This window comes from Onychostoma macrolepis, chromosome 02, assembly GCF_012432095.1.
Source record: "Onychostoma macrolepis isolate SWU-2019 chromosome 02, ASM1243209v1, whole genome shotgun sequence".
NCBI lineage: Eukaryota > Metazoa > Chordata > Actinopteri > Cypriniformes > Cyprinidae > Onychostoma > Onychostoma macrolepis.
This window is the reverse complement of record NC_081156.1, coordinates 8,064,522-8,088,439: the sequence shown is the minus strand read 5'-3', so window position 1 is coordinate 8,088,439 and position 23,918 is coordinate 8,064,522. Positions and strand designations below refer to the sequence as shown.

The 23,918-nt window shown below is 36.8% G+C and overlaps 1 protein-coding gene and 1 long non-coding RNA gene across 4 annotated transcripts; both read left to right on the top strand.

The window, feature by feature from the left end:
* The first annotated feature begins 353 nt into the window (after positions 1 to 353).
* LOC131550774 (uncharacterized) lies at positions 354 to 2,370 on the top strand. Its single transcript, XR_009273627.1, has 4 exons — positions 354 to 469; positions 772 to 877; positions 1,279 to 1,435; positions 1,560 to 2,370. It is a non-coding gene; the product is annotated as an uncharacterized LOC131550774 (long non-coding RNA).
* Positions 2,371 to 3,080: 710 nt separating this feature from the next.
* si:ch73-140j24.4 (uncharacterized) lies at positions 3,081 to 22,045 on the top strand. 3 transcript variants are annotated; one of them, XM_058796598.1, is made up of 9 exons: positions 3,081 to 3,334; positions 3,694 to 3,745; positions 8,159 to 8,320; positions 14,319 to 14,504; positions 15,815 to 16,069; positions 16,145 to 16,231; positions 16,962 to 17,064; positions 17,139 to 17,183; positions 18,414 to 22,045. In XM_058796598.1, the coding sequence occupies exons 1-9, from the start codon at positions 3,267 to 3,269 to the stop codon at positions 20,771 to 20,773; spliced, it is 3,318 nt and encodes a 1,105-aa protein (XP_058652581.1). In that variant the 5' UTR covers positions 3,081 to 3,266; the 3' UTR covers positions 20,774 to 22,045. The 3 variants fall into 3 exon arrangements, with proteins under 3 accessions (XP_058652581.1, XP_058652572.1, XP_058652588.1); XM_058796589.1 differs by having other exon boundaries at positions 14,319 to 14,510; XM_058796605.1 differs by lacking the exon at positions 3,694 to 3,745 and having other exon boundaries at positions 14,319 to 14,510.
* The last annotated feature ends 1,873 nt before the right edge of the window (positions 22,046 to 23,918 follow it).

Below are 23,918 nucleotides of genomic sequence, written 5' to 3'. Positions count from 1 at the left end.
CTTTACTGAACACCAACCAATCATGGCTTTATAACAGGCCTATAAATACTGAACTAGTCTAGTCTGAACTAATCTACTCAACTAGACATGCTTGATGTAGCCTATTTCTTTTTCTTTTCTTTTTTTTTCTTTTTTTTTGTTATACTGTGTAATACTGTATTCACAAACACAAATGCTTACAGTAAAAAAAGTTTGGTTTCAATCTTTTCGTGTTTACGCTGTAAAATGTAACTGATGATCTTACTAATAAAAGTAAGTGATTATAACTTTTGAATATATTTGTTGACTTTACTAAGTTTAACAAAGTAATGACAACTTTTTAGCACTGAAAGTTATTAAACTAAATAGGTTCAATTAAACTTTACTTGCAATAATGAGTATTTTTAAATGAGTGGTTATGCACAGTTCCACCAAAAGGTGGAATGGATTTGCAGCAGTGCATCTGACCATGGGAGAAGCACATGGAAAGGTGAGTCATCTTGTGTTTGTCATATTTTTCAGTTGCTTAATATACAGTAATCAACCAAGTAATAATCAGATTAAGTAAGGTAGAGTTACATAGCAACAATGGATGTTATATTTTTTTGATCAAATTGTTGGATTGTGCTGGATTGTGTTCATCAAAATGAGCAGTCTAATGTTTGCTAATAACTGCATCTTTGGCTGCATTTGTTTAATCAAGTTTTGAATGGCCTCATTTTTGAAAATTCAGTTGTTCATTCCGTTCTGATGTAAATTTTCTGGTTTATGAATTTATTTTCTAAATGTTAGTAGGTTTTACACCTGCTTCCAAGCACATTGAAAAGAGATTGTAGAGAAGGAGCCTCCAGTAAAAGAGATTCTCCAAAGATGGCCATCACTTTTCACATAAAGACAGGTAAGTTATAATTAAATTACACCATGAAAACACACAATATAAAGAACACTTTATTTACTTACCATCATGCTATGCTAGATGTGTATTGCTTTTTTCCCCACCAACATTTAAAAAAAAAAAAATTTTTTTAGAAAACTAGTCCATCTCAGTCCATTTATTGCAAGTGAAGAGGTGCTACAATGTGAAAGCTCGAAAGCACAAACAGATATTATTACATTAATCAATACAACTCTATATGAACTGGGTTATTTTTGTATTATAAATTTACTCATTTGGATTCATCTGAAGGTAGTCATGTGAATCTAGGACTGCATGAGTGTGAGTAAATTAAACAATTTGCAAGTGTCCCTTTGAAAGAGTAACAAAAAGCCTAATAGACTTGTCTTTTTCTTTTTTTACAGATCAATTCAGAGTTTAATCAAATTACAAGCAAAAACCTCAAGCAAGAATTTTTCTCTGCACACTATCAACATGCTTCACGATTTCTGGACATTTTTGAGAGCAAGAAAGAGGCTGTTGGAAAAAGACTCTGACTTTCTTTAGCAAATCAAACCTGTGGTAAGCTTATCAATGCTTCTTTCTTAAACTAAATTATGTTACTGTCTTATTAACTAATTTCATATTTAATTTTATGTTATACATACACTGTAAAATGTAATTGTATCTTCTTTTTTTTCCCCAGAGCACTGACAATCACTGCAAAGCAGTTCTTTGTGGCCTTCCACTCATTCTTGGAAAAGAAGTCTCTGACTTTTTTACAACAGCACTGGTTTTACTATAACCCCCACACAAACATCACATATAGGCATTCAATTATGCTTTAGTCAACTCCTTAATTTGGACCAGATAAGTAAATTCTGCTTTTGTTTCACTTTTCTTAACCAAGCCCTTGTACTGTTCATTTTGTCAAATTTCGTGATGGATGATCTTGAAAATCTTCCAAATGCCATGTGTCTACTTTTTGGGTTGATATATGCGCTGAATTTGGAGTACCCTCCACAGCTCAAGAACACCTTTGATTTTATTACCAAAACTACAGTCACTTAAAAACCTGCTGCTGATGTAAGTTGAGGCTGTTTGAGATTGTTTTAAAGGGATAGTTGAATCCCTTTAATCTTCTGGTTGCACAGAAGTTTGTTTAATTACACTTTTCAACTGTTACCTTTTAAACTTTGTTGAAAATGTTTTTAAATATTAAAGAATGTTTAAAAAATGTTCTTAAAAGTTTTAGAGAAGTGTTGCTAAACGTTTTTTTTTTTTTTTTTTTAATTGTAAGCACTGTTAAGAAAGTAAAGACTTTACTGTTTCTAAGTAAAGTCAACTTATTACATTTTACAGTGTGAAATGTGTTAAAAGTTTTGAGAAACGTGTCTTTGTTTCGAGAACTGTATGAATGGTTTGGAAAATTTGGCTAAATTAATCAGTTATAGTGTGTTAGCAATCGAGAAAAACTGTAAAAAAAAACTGTAACAACAAACAATCATGGCTTTAGAACAGGCCTATAAATACACATCTACACATGCTTGATGTATGTATTTTCTTTCGTACTGTGTAGTGTTTTCAAATACAAAACCACAAATGCTTACAAGTCTGGTTTCAAACTTGCCTTCGTGTTTACCGTGAATTTTCCAACATCTCTCTGCCAATTACTTTCACAGAGATGTATAGGAGCTCAGGAAAGAAGAGCTTTAAGTTTTGGATAACTGTGTATGATATATCCAAAAATAGGCCTATAATATCATGGCAAAGGTGTTTGCAATGTAAAACAAATGCTTGCTTTTGAGATGTGTTATTTTGAATGCAGTGCTTCATTTTGCAAGAGATGTGAGGCATTTTGCATTTTGTGTGTGCAATTCTTGGATTTGTGTGTAAAGTTTTGGAAAAAAAAGAGGCAACGTTTTGAAAATGCGTGTAAGCAGCTGAAAAAAGCTGTAATACAGTAAGATGCCCTGCTGTCCAAGATCGACTTCCAGCGGTCAGCAAATAAACTGTCCTGAAGAAACATTATAGGCTACAGTAAACCCCACCAGGCAGATCCTATATACCGCTTCACTGAATGAGTCAGGCTGTGTCTCATTAACCGACACTGTTGGTATTCTTGAGCATCTGGGAATGAAGTTTGCATCTTTCCAACTGCAACCGCACATAGGCTATGCATATGCATTATTGACCACAGGCGGTGTGTTGAGCCGGTTTCTTCCTCGAGGACCGTGGGGCCGGTTCTGGTTCAGTGTCCGTGATCACGTGACTCCCGCCGCAGAAGGAGAGCGGAGAGCGACTCAAGGAGAACGTCTCTTTCGCGCATCTTTATTTGACAGCATGCATTTCACAGAGAGTGGGACAACATTCTGAAGGCTGTGCGTTAACTCGCTCGTGTCGTGTGTCACGCATGAATATGCTGCGCTTTATTCTGGACTGTCTGCGGCCGGCACGAGCGCGCGCTGCAGCCGCTGCCAGGTACACAAACGCGCGCCGCCTTATCTTTACGCATCTAAGTAGCTGCATGCCATAATGCCATTTAACCGACATCCTTCAAAAATCATCATCACCTTTCGCGTCGAGGTTATTCATGCGCGGAAGCAATGCCATAATATTTGCATGCGCTGTAGAGGTGTGATTCATCATCCTGTCATCATCTGACACATGGGTTGCGTAATTTCACTCTACACATTTCTGCAGTAGCCTAATCTCGTGTTTGCATGCGCTTAAATGAGAGAATCGTGCTGAAATCTTGCAGAAGTATTGACATTTCGGTTTGCATCATTTTGAGATAGCCTATACGTGATATATTTTCTTTACGTTTTGTGCTGTTTCAGGGACACGGAGCTTGAGGCTCAGGTCAACACTTCAGATGTTAATGCAATCAAGGTACTGTGTTAATTTCTACGCTTGTTCATATGCACAGACACTGAAAAACTGGCCGCACCGATGAGCGCTAGTATTTTTTTTTTTTTCAATCAAAGCAGAACGTCGTGTTACCTTTCGCTGCGTGTGAACACCGTGTGTGTCACACTGTAGCCTATCTAGTGATTTTTCAGCCCATGTTCCTTTCATTCTTGGAGTGAATAGGTTATGTGTCTCAATTTGTTTTGATTTGTTGCCTCGTGTTTGGTGTGACATGTCCTTATGTTTCTATAGCCTACTTTTGTTATTCGTGATATGGTTTTCTCAAAACACGGTTTATGCGCGCGCGTGTGTGTGTGTGTGTCTGTGTGTTGAAGATCAGCAACATGTGTGATAGCATAGAGATAATAGATGTAAAAGTAATTGCATGGTACAATGAGGCTAAAGGCACCTAGAAAATGAGCTTTTGTACTCCTCCCATAGTGCACGAATTGTTCAAAAAAAAAATAATAATAATAAAAAAAAATAATAATAAAATAAATAAAAAAAAACAATCTGGGGGTAAGAATGCAGTTTGCTCCTGACTAGGGGTAATATATATATATATATATATATATATATATATATATTTTTTTTATATTTTACCTAAAATATGTTTTGAGTAAGATGTGAGTTAATATGGGGGGGAAAAAACACATAATGAATTAATACGAAAAAATGTATTTAAACAAAATAAAGGTTTTGAAAGTTTCTTACATTGCCAGAGATCCCTTAATTTAATATGGCATTACAGTACTGTCACTAAATACAAAACAACAATTCTGGTTTCTTTAAAAAAATATGATGATTATGTCTAAGACATACACCCATTATCTCAACACGGTTAGATGCCATACAGAATTTAACATGGATGAAAACAAGGCTGTGAGGGACAGACTTACAGTCTTTACAGTGACACACACTGTCCCTCACAGCCTCACTTTTATCCCTGTAAAAAAAATGTAATATGCTGCTACACTGACTGAGGTCTTTTAACCATTTGAACAGAACTTTGCTGTCAGCCATCTGTATTTATTGTCATGCCAATTATTCTAACAAGCTACTGAGTTTAGATGGGGACCTTTAGCACCAACAAAAATGAATACACCCTAAGTGAACATGTCAAAACTGTGTCCAAAGTGTCAATATTTTGTAGGGGCACCGTTGTTATCTAGCACTGCCTTAATCCTCCTGGGCTTGGAGTTCAGCAGAGCTGCACAGGTTGTTGGAGCTGTTGGATGTTAGACACATGGTGAATGCCCCACATGTGCTCCATAGGGTTCAGGTCTGGAGACATACTTGGCCACTCCATCACCTTCACCTTCAGCTTCATCAGCAAGGCAGTTGTCATCTTGCGGTGTGTTTGGGGTCGTTATCATGTTGGAAAAACCGTTCGGCCCAGTTTCTGAAGGGAGGGCATCATATTCTGCTTCAGAATATCACAGTACATGTTGGAATCCATGTTTCCCTCAATGAACCTCAGCTCCTCAGTACCAGCAGCACTCATGCAGCCCCAGACCATGAAGCTACCGCCACCATGCTTGACTGTAGGCAAGATACAATTTTCTTGGTACTCCTCACCAGGGCATCACCACACATGCTGGACACCATCTGACGCTTACAAGTTTACCTTAGACTCAGACCACATGACATGGTTCTAGTAATTCATGCTCTTGGACAGATTGTATTCAGCAAACTGTTTGCAGGCTTTTTCTAAGCCAGCTTCAGAAGAGGCTTCCTTCTGGGATGACGGCCATGCAAACCGACTTGTTGCAGTGTGCGGCGTATGGTCTGAGCACTGACAAGCTGGCCATCCACTTCTGCAATTTCTAAAGCAATGCTGGCAGCACTCATGCATCTGTTTTTTGAAGCCAGCTTCTGCATGATGCGCAGCATGAGGACCTAACTTCTTTGATCGACACTTGCGAGGCCTGTTCCGAGTGGAACCAGTCTTGGAAAACCTCTGTATGTCACTGGCCACTGTAGTGTAACTCAGTTTTAGGTTGTTACTGATCTTCTTATAGCCTCGGCCATCTTTGTGGAGAGCAACAATTCTAATTCTCAAATCCTCAGAGAGTTCTTTGTCATGAGGTGCCATGTTGAAAATCCAGTGGTCAGTATGAGAGAATTGTACTCAAATCACCAAATTTTAACTGCTGTAATATAAGATACACACATTTGTATAGTCCTGTCAAGCAGAAAAAAACATGAACATGATGAATAGGACATGTGGCTTTGCATGGTTAAACGACGTATAGATGTTATCACGTAGGGTGTACTCACTTTTGTTGCCATCTTTTTTGACAATAATGGCTGTATGTTGAGCTATTGCACATTGACTACTCTAAAATATATAAGTTTCATTTCTATAGTATTGTCACTTGAAAAGATATACTAAAATGATTGCCGAAATGTTAGGGGTTTACTTACTTTTGTGAGATACTGTATGTATAAATCTAGTACATGTCTATTAGTACCCAACACTTTTTCCATTCATTTTTCTCATCGCAATTTAAAAAAAAAAAGTATTTAAGCATTATAAGCCATTAACCAACCCAACCAGCTACAAGGAGAATCACAACATTACAAACTTTGATTTGAAGCAAAAAAGTGAATGAAAATCAGACAAAAGACAAATGTATTTACATTGTAGAGCAAAACATTCAAGTATTGTCAATTTGAATTTACCACAGACCTTGGTTTACTCATAAATTGAAACTCCATTATAAAAAGCCATCTCGAGGGTTTGGTGAATTGGTCTTCCAGGTTTTGACGTCATGTCTGCAGCACTCAGACTATGATTACAAATAATTTTCTTCTGCATACAACTTTACTGCGATTACTGCGAGTGAATTTATTTCTAGTCATTATTGACAGGATCATGACGCCCCACCATGCTTTGTGTAAACTAATGATGGGCCGCTCATGAACAGGTTATTCATTGTGTCACGTGACAAATGAAGGAAAGCCTCGAGGATGTGATCTAATCATTTGTGTTTCTTTGGCTGCATCATAGTGATTTTATAATCTGGTGTGAACAGAAATTGTGACTGGGATTGTGTATGATGAATTTGGCTATTAAAAATAACATTTTAACTTTAAAATGACTTGAATAAAGATGCATTCATTTTGCTGAACAAGATCAAGCCAGAGAGATAGTAAAATGACCTAAACCTCCTATCGTTACAGTAAATGGTGAAACTTACAGAAATAATGAGTCTTTTAAATATGAAACACAACTGAATTTGCAATCTGCAGTGCTTCAAAAGCACCCATCACTCCCTAATGGTGTGGTTTGATTGTGGTTTTGTTTGTTTGTTTGGCAGTAAAAGCCCATTTTTCTCCCCGTCACTGTCTGAAGCCCTCAGTTCAATAAAGAAACACACCGTTACATCATAGAATTTAGAAGAGTTTTAGTGTTTAAACAAATTTTAAATATATACTAATAAAGCATATTATTATCAAAATATATTTGAAAAATCAGTTTATATACACTACTGTTCAAAGGTTTGGGATCAAGTCTCTTTTGCTCATCAAGGCTGCATTTATTTGATCAAAAATACAGAAAAAAAATATAATATAATATAATTTGCAATTTAAAATAACGTTTTTCTATTTTAATGTACTTTAAAATAAAAAAAAATCCTGTGATGTAAAGCTAAATTTGTAAAACTATGATACTTTGTAAAACTGATACTTTTTTCAAGATTCTTTGATGAATAAAAAGCATTTATTCAAAATATAAATCTTTTCTAACATTACGAGTCTTGACTATCACTTTTATCAATCTGAATTTAACACATCCTTGCTGAATAAAAGTATTAATTTCTTTCGAAAAAAGAAAGAAAAAAAAAATGTACTGACCCCAAACTTTTGAACGGTCGTGTATTTGTTAAAAAGGATTTCTATTTTAATAAATGCTGTTCTTTTAAACTTTTTATTTATCAACAAATTCTGAAATCTCAGGTTCCCAAAAACTGTTTGTGCATTTAAAACAGCGGGAGACAGTCCACTTGAAATAAAATTGTGCCAAATTCAAATGGGTTGCACAACAGCTCAGACTGGTTTGCATAGCACTTTTCAGCCAGGTCTGACGAGGAAAAGTATCAGCTGGTTTTGAACAAGACTCTGGGTGCATCCAAGTTTTAGTTAAATTGGTAGCACTTTATTTTACAGCCCTGTTCCTCATGTAAATACTTTTACTTATTATAGTAATTACAATAACTAGGTAATAACTAAGTACTAACCCTGAACCTACCCCTAAACCTAACCCTACCCCATGAAGGTACACTGTAAGTACATGTACCGTAAAATAAAGTGCAACCATTAAATTTGATTTAAGTTTGCAAAGAGCTGCAAGAACATCAAGTTAACATATGCTTATGAATGTATCCTCAGGGTCTGCAGGATGAGGTGCATATGGAACAGGAGACCCTTCAGACGGTCAAGGCCTTGTGCCGTGACACGCAGGAGACCGTGGAGATGCTGGAGGACAGGAAGACGCAGCTGAAGGAAGAACTGAAGATGATCTATGACCTCCAGAAACAGGAGAGGGAAGTGGTAAGCAAGCTTAAGATACCAAAGATTTCTGCAGCAGGACTTTTGCTGTTGTTCCAGGTTAATCAAATGGTGATATATTTCTATTGCCAGTGTCAAAGCCTTGGATTCGGTTGCCAGCTCTATTTGTCTGATTGAATTCAAGGCTGCTTTCTTAATCATCGGCAAAGTCATGCTGGCGGGACGGCCAGCCAAAAGAGCACTGCAGCAGTCTAGTCTTGAAATGCCAAGAAATTAGTTGAAATAGCTGCTTAGTCTGGGTCTTTTATGTTAATGTTTCCTCTGTTACAGAGATTCCAAGTTTGCTTAAGCTATAACGTTGACTGATAATTGCTTGTACAATTGATACGCTTTTCTAAATGTTGTGGGTCTCTAATAGCTTACAAACAGCACTGCATTCAGCAGGAAACAGCAGTGTGTTCACAGGTGAATAACTTAATTAATGCACTGTTCATATTCTGCTAAAGTGCACAATGTTACAGAAATGAGTTGAAAAAAAAAGGAAAATGAAACACAAGGCAAACCAAGTGAGATGAAAGAACATGGCAATAGCAAATCAATGAAAATATCCCAGTATAAAATAAATCCTAGTGTTGCAGATGTTCTACAGGCTATCGAAGAAACAGAGATAAACAGAAACAGGCTGAGGAAAGCATTTCCAGAACACAACATAAAATTGTTCACACACACATGCTCACCTCACACCAGCATCTTAGAATCATCACAAGAGAAAGATGATGATATGAAGAACAGAAATTGACTGAATAATTTGAGGTTAACAAGTTAGTTTGCCCATATAATCTTTAGAAAATTAGGTTTAAACTTATTTGGCTTGCTGTCCACTGATGAGGGGCTCGATGAAGCAGCTTCAACTCAAGCTCTAATATACCCCCCACAGAGACTTGGTATAAGATGATTACAAAGGGCAAGGTACCTAAGATGAAGGTGGAGATTGGGGAGGTGGAGGGATGCTAGAACAGCTGAAACCGGAGAGAGATAAGCAGCTACTTACTGTATATACTCTGGCTATTGATTGAAAGATTAGATGGGCTCGCTCCTCCCTAATTCAGAATTCTGACAAGAACCAGAAAACTTTAGCATATCACACCAGTCCTCAGGTCCTTACACTGGCTTCCAGTTACATTTAGGATTGATTTTAAAGTACTTTTACTCGTTTATAAATCATTCAATGGCCTAGGACCTAAATACATTGCAGATATGCTCACTGAATATAAACCTAACAGGTTCACACAAAACAAGGGGAGTCCGCTTTTAACTATTATGCCGCCCGCAGTTGGAACCAGCTTCCAGAAGAGATCAGATGTGCTAAAACATTAGCCACATTTAAATCCAGACTCAAAACTCATCTGTTTAGCTGTGCATTTGTTGAATGAGCACTGTGCTACGTCCCAACTGACTGCACTGTGTATTATCATTTTCTTTAAAATTCTTTTTAAATTCATTTTAAATCAATTTCTAAATCATTTAAAAAATATATATATATTATTTTTTATGATTATTTTACTTCCTTTTATGTAAAGAACTTTGAATTACCATTTTGTATGAAATGTGCTATATAAATAAACTTGCCTTGCCTAACTTACGTTTAGGAACTTCATTTAGTTAGTCTGATGGAGAAGTAGTAGAAGAAGAAAGATTATTTTTGCAGCAGAAATGTGGAGTTATGGCATCTAATATAAAGGGCTAAATGGACCATGAAGCTTAAACAGCCGACTAGTTTATGAGGTCAACTAATTCATCATCTTTTTTTTTTTTACTTGAATGGGGAAGGAATAAAGGATTTAAAATATGGTCATGCAGAGTAAGGCATTAATTTGCTTTATAAGTACTAATAAACAGCCAATATGCTAGTAATATGCATGCAAATAAGCAACTTGTTAATAAATAAAAGGCCTCAAACACTAGCTGGCTCTTTTTTTCCTATTCTATCTGTTTTCTTTTTATTTATTATATAATTTAAAAAACAAAACATAAGTGTACTACGTTAGGCTAACTGAGACTTGTTATAGCACTTGCATATCATTGCTCTTTTGTTGATTTTGATTGCTTCCATTGTCCTCATTTGTAAGTCGCTTTGGATAAAAGCGTCTGCTGAATGACTAAATGTAAATGTAAATGTAATGTAAATGTTAATAATGAAAGTTGGTCTTTAAAATGAAGTGTTACCGAAATTAGCCATATTTTTCCTATAGTAACACACCATTATAGGTGACTGTAGTAACCATGTTTTTTTGTTTTGTTTTTCTCAGTGAAGCATATTAATTTGTTGCAGTGCTGTTATTGACTATTGGGTGGCAGTATAGGGATGGGGATGAGTAGTAGGTTATTAGATATTACTTTGGTGTCTAATTCATTGGCTGGACGCATTGACGGGTAACACAAGAGACAGTGATCAATAGCCAGACTCATGCTCAGGAGAAAAAGTGAATCGATGGTTTTCCTTCATTTCCTTGATCATATTTGAAGAGCTTTGTCTTCTTCAAGCTGTGCTTTTATGCTTTGAATCTAGGACTCTGAATCTGTCAAGCAATTACAGTTTTTAATCGAATTACGGTAATTATATGATGTGTTGATTAATTCAACTAATTCAACAACTAAGAATTTACCAACCAAAAGATTATTGTGTAAAATAAAAAAAAAGCATTGAATAGACATTACAAAACATAGCTTTAGAAAGAAATATTTTGATTAAGAATAGAACTTAGGCCTATTATACATAAAGTTTTAATACTACAACATGGCCATAACATTATTTTCAAAATAATTTGAAGCATTTGAAGTGTCGTTTAGGTATATTTACACAGACTCTTCAGAGGTGGCATGAGTGCATTTACACTCCCAATTAGAATTGCAAAAATAATGCTTTTAAATCAATCAGTTTTAAATGGACATTAACAGATTTAAATATGAAACTGAAACTGCCAGTTGGTGGCAGTTACACAACAGTTCTGCTGTGGCTTTGATTGAACTATATTCTTGGCAAATTTGAGCAAAAACAGACAATACTGACAATATTGAGTTTAAAATGTAACACAATGTTAACTTGCATAAAATCAGTATCACATTTGCAACTGTGCAGATATTCAGGAAAAAGCACTCCTTCTCGTATGATATTGCTAAACTATATAATTTGATATAAATATAAAACAAAAATGGATAGAAGGACATCATATCTTGTATTTTAGGGGCATCAAACTGCATTCTAGTAGGCTTCATCACACAGTCAGTCGTTCTGCATCATGATCGTCATAAAGCAGCTGCATGCAGTGTAAGATGATTGCCAGTTAAGAGAGCTTTGTGTCTTCAGTGGTTTGTGTGAAAGCTGACACACATCCCCCATATTCCCCAGAAAGCCATTAGTCGGCATATCAATTACTTCTCAGAACGGAAGTAGATGAGAGCTGCAGTTGCTTGGTACTTGAAGCAGATGACAGTATTGATGGAGCCATAAACGGAAGGAGATACTGGTTTTTCAATGGACTAACAACATTGTTGTATCTACTACAGATGCAAAACTAAAGGAGTTTGAAGCCTCCCTGGAGGAACAAGAACCATATTAGATTGTAAAAGATAAGTCTGAGGCTCAGACGGCCATAGTTTCTTTCAATCAACAGTTCCAAGAGGTAATAATTGTGTTCAACGATTGAAGTTGAGTAGTCAAAAAGGATAGGATTGTCTACAGGTTGGATCACGTATTAGACAATGGACTGCTAAGGGTGGGAAGAAGAGTTAATAAGTCAGCAATGCCTATAAGGCTAAATAATTCATCTTATTACCATATCTTCTACTTGAAGACATGTGTGAACATTTGGTGGTAGACATCAGATGCCCTCTAAGCTTCGTCACAAGTATTGGGTTACAGATGCTAACTCAGTTGCAAGAAAGATCATATCTGACCATATCAAGTTTTTTGTCTGTAGATTAGTGGTTGACCAATATATCGCCAAGGCCGATACATCGGCCGATATTTGGCATTTTCAGATATCGGCCGATAAGTTTTTTTCGAGGTGGAACTTTTATTTTGACGGCGCTGAGAGCGGCAGCGCCTGAGCACACAGCTATCACATTCTCCCTCATCGTTCTGTCTAATACGGATAGAAGTTGACTGTTGGTTACAGTGTTTACTTCCCTTTTAATTGTATTTTTATTGAATATTTATTTATTTGTGAAAAATACTTTGTCATCTAAAGTATGTGTGTGTTTATTTTATGTTTATTTTTTAATCCATTTTCAAATGATTTCAGATTTCTTAAATATTAAAATAAATAAAATAGTATCAGCTTTATATCATCCATCAGCCACCCTGCTTTCCAGGATATTGGCATCGGCTGTCAAAAAACCAGTATCGGTCGACCACTACTGTAGATACTACATCGAAGTTAGACATGCAAAAGATGCTACAGAGTGATTTTCACTTACATGGCAAGCTTATTGGATTCAGACTCATGCATCAGTTGTACCCACTTTGCTACCTGTTCACACTCTACACACTGTCTTAAGTAAAAAGCCAAAAAAAGAATCTTAAATTGTCTCACATAAAGCCAGATAATGGCCAAATTGGTGCAGACAGACAGACAGTTAAAAGAGGCTCTCGCTGCTTTGAATGTTGGTAAATCTTCACAAAGATATTCTCAACAGAACGCCGAATCCAATATTCACCATGCGTGCCATACTTCTTTCTTCTTCTTTTGTTTAATGGTTTAACATTTTTAATTTTGTTTATATTCTTGATGCATATCGCCTACTACTGGGCAGTTACGCAATCACTTTTAATCTTATCTTTTAAGATTTAATCTTTAAATTGTTTTTTTTTTTAATTACTGTGAACGAGAAGTACCATATTTGTTTGGGTTCCTACACCTTTTCCATTTCAAAATTTCATACTTTTCCAGACTCAAATTTCCAAACCTCTCAGTAGATTTTTAGACCATTATTTAACATTTTCCGCTTTATATTTGGTATATAGTAGAGTCATCTGTAAATATTTTTATTTTCTCAGTTTTTGTATTCATTGATTTTCTTGAAGTGACAACATACAGAGCCCCTAAAAAACATGTACACAAGAAACATTTTTGTGCCCTCGAGAAACTATTCACATGCGTAAGGGAATTTTTTGTATGCTTACGCATTCCAATTTCTAGTTTTATATAACCTACTTCCTTTGTGCATCACTGCCATCTTACTATGAATAAAACAAGAGCATGGATGCACATGAATTAACACATCTATTTGCTCAAAATGTGGCTTTTCTCATGGTAGTACCTCTAATATCAAGGCCTAATGTCCAATTTAACACATCCTCTGTGGTGGCACGCAAACCATGACACGAAATGGGCTGATGGCATAAAATTTGCCAAGTTCAAGGGTTTATAAAAAAGACAGGTATTGTAAAAAAGTGTTTAAAATTTGGCTTTTGTTAGGACAGCATGCCATATTTCAAAGCCTTAGGTCTCTTTAACGCATACTTTGTGGAGGCCAAGAAACCACACCGCTAAATGGGCTGATGGCACAATAGGTGGCTCAGTGTGCATCGTCCTATATGCTAAGTTTTTCGTGCACACATAAAAGTCTGTATATTTTTTTTTTGCAAAGTTCCTTAAGGCTATGTAATACAGTGCTAAGAATATTGTGAGAATAAACCCAAAATGCTTATAACCTGCAATTTTGCATAATGAAAAAGTGCACCTTAAATTCATTCAGTCGTATTTTGACTTTGACTTATTGTACAATAAATTTATTTTCAATAAATTCTTAATTTTCTATTATAAAAAAATAGAGGCAAAAGTCTGGAAACACAAATACTTTTACTCTGCTTTCTTTTTTCCATGCTTTTCCAGACCTGGAAAATACTTAAATCAAATTCCATACTTTTCCAAACCCCATAGGAACCCTGTGGGGTATATTTTACTCTGTGCACCAGAGTGAACAGCATATAGCCTAATATTTGGGTGATACCATCTGTGTGTGTGTTTGTGTGCAGCTGCAGTCTCTGCAGGAAGAGCAGCAGGAGCTGGAGCAGACAGTGCAGCAGTATGATATGGAGCTGTGTGCCGCGGCCGAAGACCTCCTGCAGCTCCAGCGGGAAGTGGCTTACGCCAAAGCACACGCAGAAAGCCTGCATCTACGGGTCACTCCGCTGCAGGACTTATTCGAGGAGATTATACAGGTCACAGTTCAGTCACCTTCCTCTTTTTCTCCTTGCATATTTTTGGTACCAGTTCACCCAAAATGTTTCGTGATATTTCTGATCTTTTGAGGAGGTGAAAGCTTTAAATTAAAAGTGCAAACATTGCATTGGCTTCTAATTGGTAACTAGTTTTTATTTTATTATCCAATTAAAATAGGTGAAACCAATTTCAAAAAGGTTATAAGTGGTTTTAGATGGCATATCAAAAATATTGACTTTCCATAATTAATGAATGTACTAATTGAACTTATAGTTTGGTGTACAGTTTAATAAATGTAAGTGTAGCTTTTTATTTAGTTGTATAGAAAGTCTAGCTATACTACATCCCTGTGGATCTAAAATGAAAGCATAGTCTTTAGGAGTGAGAATCCATGGAAATCCATAAAAACTTGCTACAAATTTACAAAAACAAAAAATATGCATTAAATGTCACAATACCAACATTTCAGTAGTTTATTTTTAATACCGGTCAAAATTCTTAATGCTAGTTTGGATATCAACAACTAGTTTGCTATTGTAACATATTATTTTTAAAAAAACGTGTTTTTATGGTTCCTTTCATGTAACATTCTTAGTCACATGTGTGATAACCTCAGATTTATTTAATAAATGACTGATTTCTGTGCAGCGCTGTGTTTAGAAAGATAATAATTCTCTTAAAATAACATATCTTTTACATCAGAGTGGTCACCAGCACCTGGTTGAGAACCACTGTTTCAGACCTCACTGACAAACAAAAGCTATATAAACATAATTACTGTATAATATGGTAGCTGTGTGACCAGTGAAAGCTCAAACTCAAATTTGACAGCAAACTGTTGCCATATGGGACTTGCATCTGTAAAAATCACAGTTTCCTATCTGGTCCCCCATCAGATACTGTATAATCAACCCAAAATGAGGGGAATTAAAAAGAAATCCATTCTTTCTCATCCTAAAATCTAAGAGATGCTTCAAACCTTAAAAATTGACAAGTGACTATATTCACTGAATTAACCCTATGCATAGCTTGTAATGTGCTCTAGAGGTCAGTTTTTGTTCCATGACATAAGAGGTGAAAACAAGTAAAATAAAGTACAAAAATGGTGGATTTGCAACACAAATATGTCAAGGTAATCACTCAGAGAAATAGGAATGTCAAAAATGGTCAAGCAACTTCTGGTGGACCACTTGTGATTGATTGACCCATCCAAAATACTGTCTCTATGTGCAATCTGGAAACTTGTTCACACTCTGTAAACATAATGTTATGGTTTTTTTTTTTTTTTTTTTTTTCCTTTTTTGACTAGGTTAAAAATAAGCTGGCTGAGCTGGTTGCTGGCCTCATAACCGGTGAAAGTTCAATGTCTGAGATGACAGAAGAAGCTCCTTGTGTCGGTTTGGACCAGGAGTTGGAAGAACACATGGATGATGTAGAAAGCGAGTGTGATCATGTCTACAGTGAGAAGATCAAGTCCAAACCGGAAGGAGAGGAAGTGAATGATGTTGAGCAGGAGAACACTGTAGAGGAGCTTGATAAAATGCAGTATTCAATGGAGAACTTGGTATGAACATTATCATGCATATGAATGTGTAGTTTGCTACTAGTTACTAGTTTGTTGATGTGTTACTGATTCCAGAAGAGCAGTGGCTCATCGTCTTTCACTGAGATCACACTGACAGAGGTCAAAGAGGAGGATGTTATGTTCAGATCAACCACTCCACAGGTAGGACACACATGCACCGTGTAACAGACTGAGCATGTACCTGTTGTTTTGCATTGTGGGATGTGTTCAGTAATTTTTATTTACAGCTATTTAATAACTCCTTCAGAGTGCTTATTCATTTTCAGTTATGTTAATTGGCTAAAAAGTGCATTGTTTGTTTAAAGGTGGTTTATGTCATTTTTAACTGAACTAAAGCATAAAATACCATAATATGTTTGCAGTTATTTAGGAAACATGTTAAGTTCACATTCTTGTTTCTACAAAAAAAAAAGAAGAAAGAAAACAATGCTACAGCCAGTTATTCTACTTTTGAAATGTGTGTTCTGTGTCGGAATGTCTGTTTTTGTTTTGGTCTGTGTGACTCCGCCCACTGCCAGATTCCCAATAGTATTTCAACACCCCGGGTTGCCAGTTGCCGTAAAACGCCACATATTATAGCCATGGAAGTTCAGCAAAGATTCCACCGAACCTAAAAAGCCTCAGCATCCATCTGAAACGCTCTTTGACCAGAGGAATATTAAACACGGATAATACAACTCATCGGTTTACAGTGTAAAGCTCATTGCCTAACATTGTCAGTTGCGCTCGTTCCTTGTTGCATCTGGCAACCCGTGTGAGCGTCACACACAGACCGCATGACCACTGATGTGTTCCCATTGTGTCATTATGCAGTGTTAAGTTTCCTACAAAAAATGGACCCTCAATAACTTATGTTTCTCTCTTCAAACAGTCCGAATCTTCTGACATGGAGAAGGAGGACTTTGAGATTATTCATCCCAGTCAGGCGACAAACAAACAGTTTGACTTCTTCCATCCAAACCCCTTCACTGATGGTGAGTAATTGTTATAGCATGATTGTGTTCATACATTAACATGATGTGACAACTTATTTTTCACTAATTTCCAGGTGATGTATTTGGAGAGGACCACTTTCCAAAGGTTGATGTAACAGGTTAGTAACTTTCTGTTTTAAACCTTACCTTATTTTGCCTGTAATGGTGTATATACATTCTTGAAACAAATTTTTTTCAAACTATAACTAAAACTGCATCAATGCACAACTTTAAAACTAACTTCCAGTGCTACCAGCTGCTAATTTAAGTAGTTTATATACTTACAGCACAGTTACAGAACCATAGTCACTATATATTAGGGTGAGAGCACTACACTATTTTTTTAATAAAAAGGGTAACAATTTAACATTAGGGAGTTATAACCGTTATAACCTTGGGTTGTGAAATCCTGCCATTATTTCAACAGGTCGCATGCTGTGTTTGTCCAATAAAAGATATTGCATATATCCAAATAAAACCCAGGGTTAACCTGGGGGTTTACATTTTGAATCTATGAAACCTGAAGATTAGGGAATAATTTGAACAGTGTGATACATGGAAAAATAACCTGGATTCTGTTAACCCATGGTTTACAATGACAAAGCTGAACAATATTTTGGGCCAGATTCACTAACGTTTTACCAACGCAAACCTTCTTTTAGCGTTAAAAATTACTGTCATGATTTACAAAAGACACTGTGAAACATTAGCAATGAAAATCCGTGGACAGGTATTTTTCAGAATAACCTTCTTGCATATGCATTTGTAGGGGTTTCCCTTTTAGATGCAAAAATTTATGGGAGGAGTTTTTTTTAACTGAATCAGGCAATGTGATTTCATTTACGGTAGGGCTGTGAAATTAATCGAATGCTATAAACATGCATATCTCGTCAGTAAAGCCGGTTCTGTGATTAGTAGATGTAGTAGATCACATGCTTTAGATGGAGCAGCATTTATTACACAGAGCCGTCGTTCACTGACAAGCTACGCAATACTGTGTTCGTAATCGCAGGTGATTCGTCAACTGCAAAACTTTCCACTCGCATGGGTGCTTTTATGGGATTGTGTTATTACATTAATTTGCCCTGTTTAGTACATTTGGCCCTAAATGTGAAAAGCCCAATTCTGCACAGGAATATCTGCATGAGAGCATGTTTGATTATTACCTAAATTTGTCACACTAGACAGCTGCTTATTGAAAAATATGGCTTGTTACTGAAAAGTTACACAGCTTTGAAGAAACCTTAGCTGCTGATAAATATGTATACGTTTGTAGCACAGAAATGCACAGAGGAAAAGAGCAAATCAATCCATAAGACAGTGGCTAATATGGTGCTGTTTTCTCTCAGAGCAATTACCCAGGGACCCGTTTAAAGGCACAGACCCTTTTGCCTCTGACTCTCTCTTGGTTAACATGTCAGAAGAAAAGCATTGTCAGGATGACTTCATCCCTGCAGAGAACAGTCTTCCAGAAGCTGTACACTACCCTCTCCAATCCGTCGTTAAAGACTACGGTACTTTTAACGCTCCCATCAACTTGCCACCAGATACTGATTGCACACAGTCCACTGAAAAGCGTGACAGTGGTGTGTCCATGTCCGCTGAAAGCAGGAGTCTCAAATCTTGCAGCGATAATGGGTCTGAGCTTGGGACAAACGCCACACAAGACCGAAATCATGATGCTGTGCAACCAGATCTATCAGTTGAAGCTGGTAGTCCTCAGTTCGATGATGAGTTTGTCCATGAATCAGACTCTAGTCACAGTTCTACAGTGTTTAATTCCATCGATGCCGATTCCAATGTTTTTGCTGAAGAGGAGGAGGACAGGGTTGACGTTCAGGCTGGATCCGGTTTAATTAAAAGAGCTAACTCTCTGTGTGGTCTGCAGAGCATCATTGCAGGGTCCTATACTGGGTTTCCTCTAAGTCCATGTGACCCTGATCCACTCCCAGGTGATTTCCAGAAGACCTTTGAACATCATATTATCACTTCTGAACAAAATGCTGCGAATGACAAAGAACTCGAGAGTTTATCTCCAGATAATAGTGCAGGTTCTCTGTGTGAACAGTTGCATGATATAAACAGTGATGCCTCTAGCTCTCCTTGCATTTCTCCTTCTCAACCTTCTGCTTTAGATGCATACGACTACAAATATGGAGATATGTTCTTCTTCACTGTGAGATTAGATCCCGGTAGCCCTGAACTACATAATCAAAGTCCAGTTTGCCCTGAACACAATGATGTAAAGAAAGATGAGTCCAATGGCCAAATGAATTGGAAGGACACCTCTTTGAGCCCTGAATTTAATGATGTAGATGAATTTGAATGCTCCAGTCCAAATCCTGAAGACACAGAACAACGCAACCAGATCACTAACGATGAGAACGAACTGGAGGTGGAAATCGCGACAAACAGTGACCCTCCTAAACATGATGAAATATCAGTGCCTGATTCTGAAAAGGTGGTTTTAGATATTCCATATCTTACATTTAATGATTCAAATGCTTGCCAAAGTGTGCTTGACTCAGAGTGGAATGACCAATGGATGGCAAATCCAGATGTAGCTGAACCTGTTCCTGATTCATCCATCATGAACACGGAAAGCAATCCGCCAAATTCTACAGCTCAAGACGTCTTTTGTCTGTTTAGTAACACAGAAACATCAGCTACTGACCCGTTTTATGCCCATGAGCAACTCAGCCCTGAATCTAGCAGTTCACCACACAAACCTTTTTCCTCTGAAGGCTTGGCCATGAGTAAACTTGAACTCCAGTATTTTGACCCATTTAGTCCCATACCTGCTGAGCCGATCGAAGGCGTATCTGACTTAGAAGAAATTAACACTGTTAACTCGTTCTGTCATGAGGCTCCAAGACTAGATTCTGGTTATCATGAAGTTGGTACTCCTATTCCATTTAGTCCAGAACCTGCTGACAAAACCAAATGTAGCATTGATCTTCAAGGCCCAGGTTTGGAAATCAGGAAGCAGAGCAACTCTGAAATCCACGTCCCTGATCCATTTAGTCCTGAATCAGTCGATACAGGGATATTTGACTCGGAAACGGAAAACTGTGAGTCTGGTTATATGATAAATACGTGTCAACTCTTAAGTCCTCAACCAGTTTACACAGATTTAAATAATCTGGAGGAGAAGCAGATATGCTGTGACGTGCTAAGTGATAATCTCAGTGGATCCGAACATGATGATTGTTACCCCTTTGGTTCTTGCCCATCTAATGAAGAGAGTTATGCGTATAGTAGTGAAGAAAAACTCATTGAACCAATCCGAGAAGGATGTGATGCTTCAGGAGAATCCAAAGCTTGCTCTATAATGTCAAATGCTAGTGATTCCTCTCAAGTATTTCACTGTGGTTCGGTGTGGGGAACCTCTGAAATGAGCTTTCTCGACTCTGAAGTGCTTGACCCAATGAAAAACAACATTTTTGATTTTAATACAATGGATGTTGGCTCATTTGTGTCCAACGTAAGCCAAGAAGCTGAAGAGGCTGAACATGGTGCTGGAAAAGGGACGAAAAAAAACACCAACCTGGCTGAAATTGACTATTTCTGTTCTGAGCTCAGTAAAATGGTATCCTCAAGTTCGTCTGATTCTGTTCAGCAAAGTGTTGCTGAGATGTTATTCGGCTCTGATCCCAACACCTCAAGCTTTTACCCCTGGGATTTTGAAAAGCCGCAACACAGTTGCTAGTTTTCACACCCCATGTTTAATCCATCTCATTAAGTCACAGTTGCATTTTCATCTGACTTTCCATTGTTATATGGGGGAAAAAGAATACTTGTCTAAGTGTAAACATTTGTAAATGTCAAAGAGTGTCTAAACTTCATGTGATTCACTTTTGTAGCTGCATTTCTAATCGTTGTAGTCTTTCCATTATTTTATTTATTTATTTATTTTCAAATGCCAATTATAACCAAATACTAACTGCTGATATGTAGCATAATAAATATGTCACATTTTAAACTTCCTCTGCTGGACTTTGGAGTTATGTCCATTGAACATGAATGCTGAGATTATTTTCACTAAATACATTTGGAAGAAATATTATTCAAATGCAGTGCATGTATCTTAAATGTTTGTACAGATAGCAAGTAACATTTATCAACAAATTAATTTTTAGTAAATGGATTAACGAAACAAGACATCCAAGTTATTTATTTTTTTATGTATTATTTGACTTAGATCTAATATTTTATTTACTTTATGTGAAAATTTTACTGAGATATCTGTATGTTGTGCTCAAGCAACTGCACCTTAAGATGATTTCCCCGAAAACACATGAAGAAACATTGCTGCATGATTAACATTAAAAATCACTTGTGACTTTTCAAAATGCTTACCATATTACTAACCTTCAAACAGATCAACAAAATATGCAGTTTCATTAAATGTTATGCATAAGGCAGAGGCCATAATTTTGCCATTTACAGTGTGAGATCTTACCATGACTAATAAATGAGCTAACTTTAATCTGAAAAGGTCAGTCTTAAATCCAGTCATACAGTATCAACATTTTATCAAAACAACTACAGTAAGACTGCACAGTATGCACTACAGTAGTATAAAGGACATCACTATGTACATTACAGCTAGGGTAGGCAGTTCATGCTCTACTGGTGTCATCTAGCACAACCACAAAAATAAAGCATGTTTTCAAACAAACTTTTCAAAAACTCAGTGTTTACCATTTACCCTGTTGTCTGTGACTGTGCATTTTGACAAGTGCATTTGAATGTCTCTCATCTGAGACAACCTTATGAGGTCTTGGAGTCTCTACTACCAAACTGTCAAGTTGATCAAGTGTGTTTGATTAGAGGGCATACAAAATAGGTGCTTCATTTCCAGGATTGGGAATCACTGCTACAGAAAACAAAGCAGAAGAGGGATTGATGGCTGTATATGTCAATACTGTTTAAAACATGTTGCATTGCTAATGAATTAAATGATAGTTAAAACACTAAACTGAAAGGCTGAAATCTATTTAATGCTATGGTGGTTAAACCACATGTCTACATTTGTGATCTTGTTACAAATGTGATCATGTATTTGGACTGTTGAAAATGTGTGTTACTTATGAAATAGTACAAAAAAAAAAAAAAACCTACAAAAATTGTACCTCACTTATATCTCCAGTTATATACACACCCTGCACAGGGAATTGGAAATGAAAGAATGTGGGTGAAAACTAGGTTGAGTATACAAACCAGAATAAATAAATCACACATCTCCAAAACTGTTGTGAAAGCTTGTGTGCTTCTAATAATAAAAGGTAACAGGTGAATGAAGACAACGGCACAGGTGAGAATATATTCCCTTGAAAGAAGCCAGATGATGACCGCAGTACATTTCTGGCAGAGCATAAAACTCTGGTTGAGGTTCACGAGTTCAGCAGTCATTGCATGCTAAGAATATGGAACAACAAATTATGGACTACTTTAATTGACATATTATTGCTGCTGAACGTAGAGACCAAAATGTATTAAAATAATTCCTTAATAAAACCTGAAAATGTGCCTTTTAAAGGTGCTGTCTGTAATTTTTGACTGTGCCAAAGTATATAGGCTATACCATAATATGTTTGCAAATATTTAGAAATCCTCACATACTTGTTTCTCTGAGAAACAATGCTACAGCCAGTTATTCATTCTACTTTGTAGTGAGTGTTCCTTGTCGGAATGTGTTTTTTTGATCTGTGTGACTCCGCCCATTGCCAATTTGACACCCTGGGTTGCCAGTTTATGGAAAACACAGCGTAATACATCCATGGAAGATTCACGAAAAGAGTCAGTGGCTTAGTTCACACTGCAGGTCTTAATGAAATCTGATTTTTTTGCGCTGTTGTTCACATTGACATTTAAATGCGACTGTCATCAGTCTCATGTGTGAACCGTATACGGCCCTGAAGTGACCCGCATGCGCAGAAGAAGACTGGAAAAATGGATGCTGCTCGTGTTAGAGCGTGTTCAGCAATTTTTAAGTTAATGTGCATTCAGAGCCTAAATAACGAAGTGATAAGAAGAAGAATATTAAGAAGAAGGAGAGCACGATTTCCTCCAGCGCAGAATTGTGACGTCTGTCGCATTTCAGTGACGTAAAAATCGCATGAAATGCGACATGGCCGTTCAGACTGAAGTCGCATTGCAAAACATCGGATATGTATCCGATTTAGGACCACATATGAAAGTGGCCTGGGCCTGATTTGGAAAAATCGGATTTGTGCTGTTCAGACTGTCATAAGAAAATCAGATTTTTAGGCAAAAAGTCGGATTTGGGCCACGTTAGCCTGCAGTGTGAACCTAGTCAATGATCGCAGTTTCTACATGACTTAAAAAAAAAAGCCTTGGCATCCATCTGAAACGCTCTATGACCAGAGGAATATTACAATGCAGGTAAATCAACTTACCAACTTACAGTGTAAGGTTCATCGCCTTCCACTGTCAGTTGCGCTCGATCCTGTTGTGTGTCCTCAATCTGGCAACCTGAGTGAGTCTCCAGTATGAGGAAGAGAGCGCGGGAAAACGACTCTCTTCAATATTTTGAATTTGGACTGCAGTATCCATCTCAACCACTAGCTGTCACTGAACCTTTAACTACTTAATTTAGTTTTTTCTCAAATCTAAATATGTTGGAGTTGGATTTACATTACAGGCAGTGTGACCTTGTAAATAATGTTTTTTTTTTTTGCACAGAGTGATTGTTTCACTTCATAAGACCTCAATATATAGTCAGGAGCCACATATATTTTGTGTTGCCTCTATATGCTGTTTTTGACTTGCATTTTATGAATCACCAAGGATCACAGTTTCAGCTAAAACTCTTCTTAACTGTTCTACTG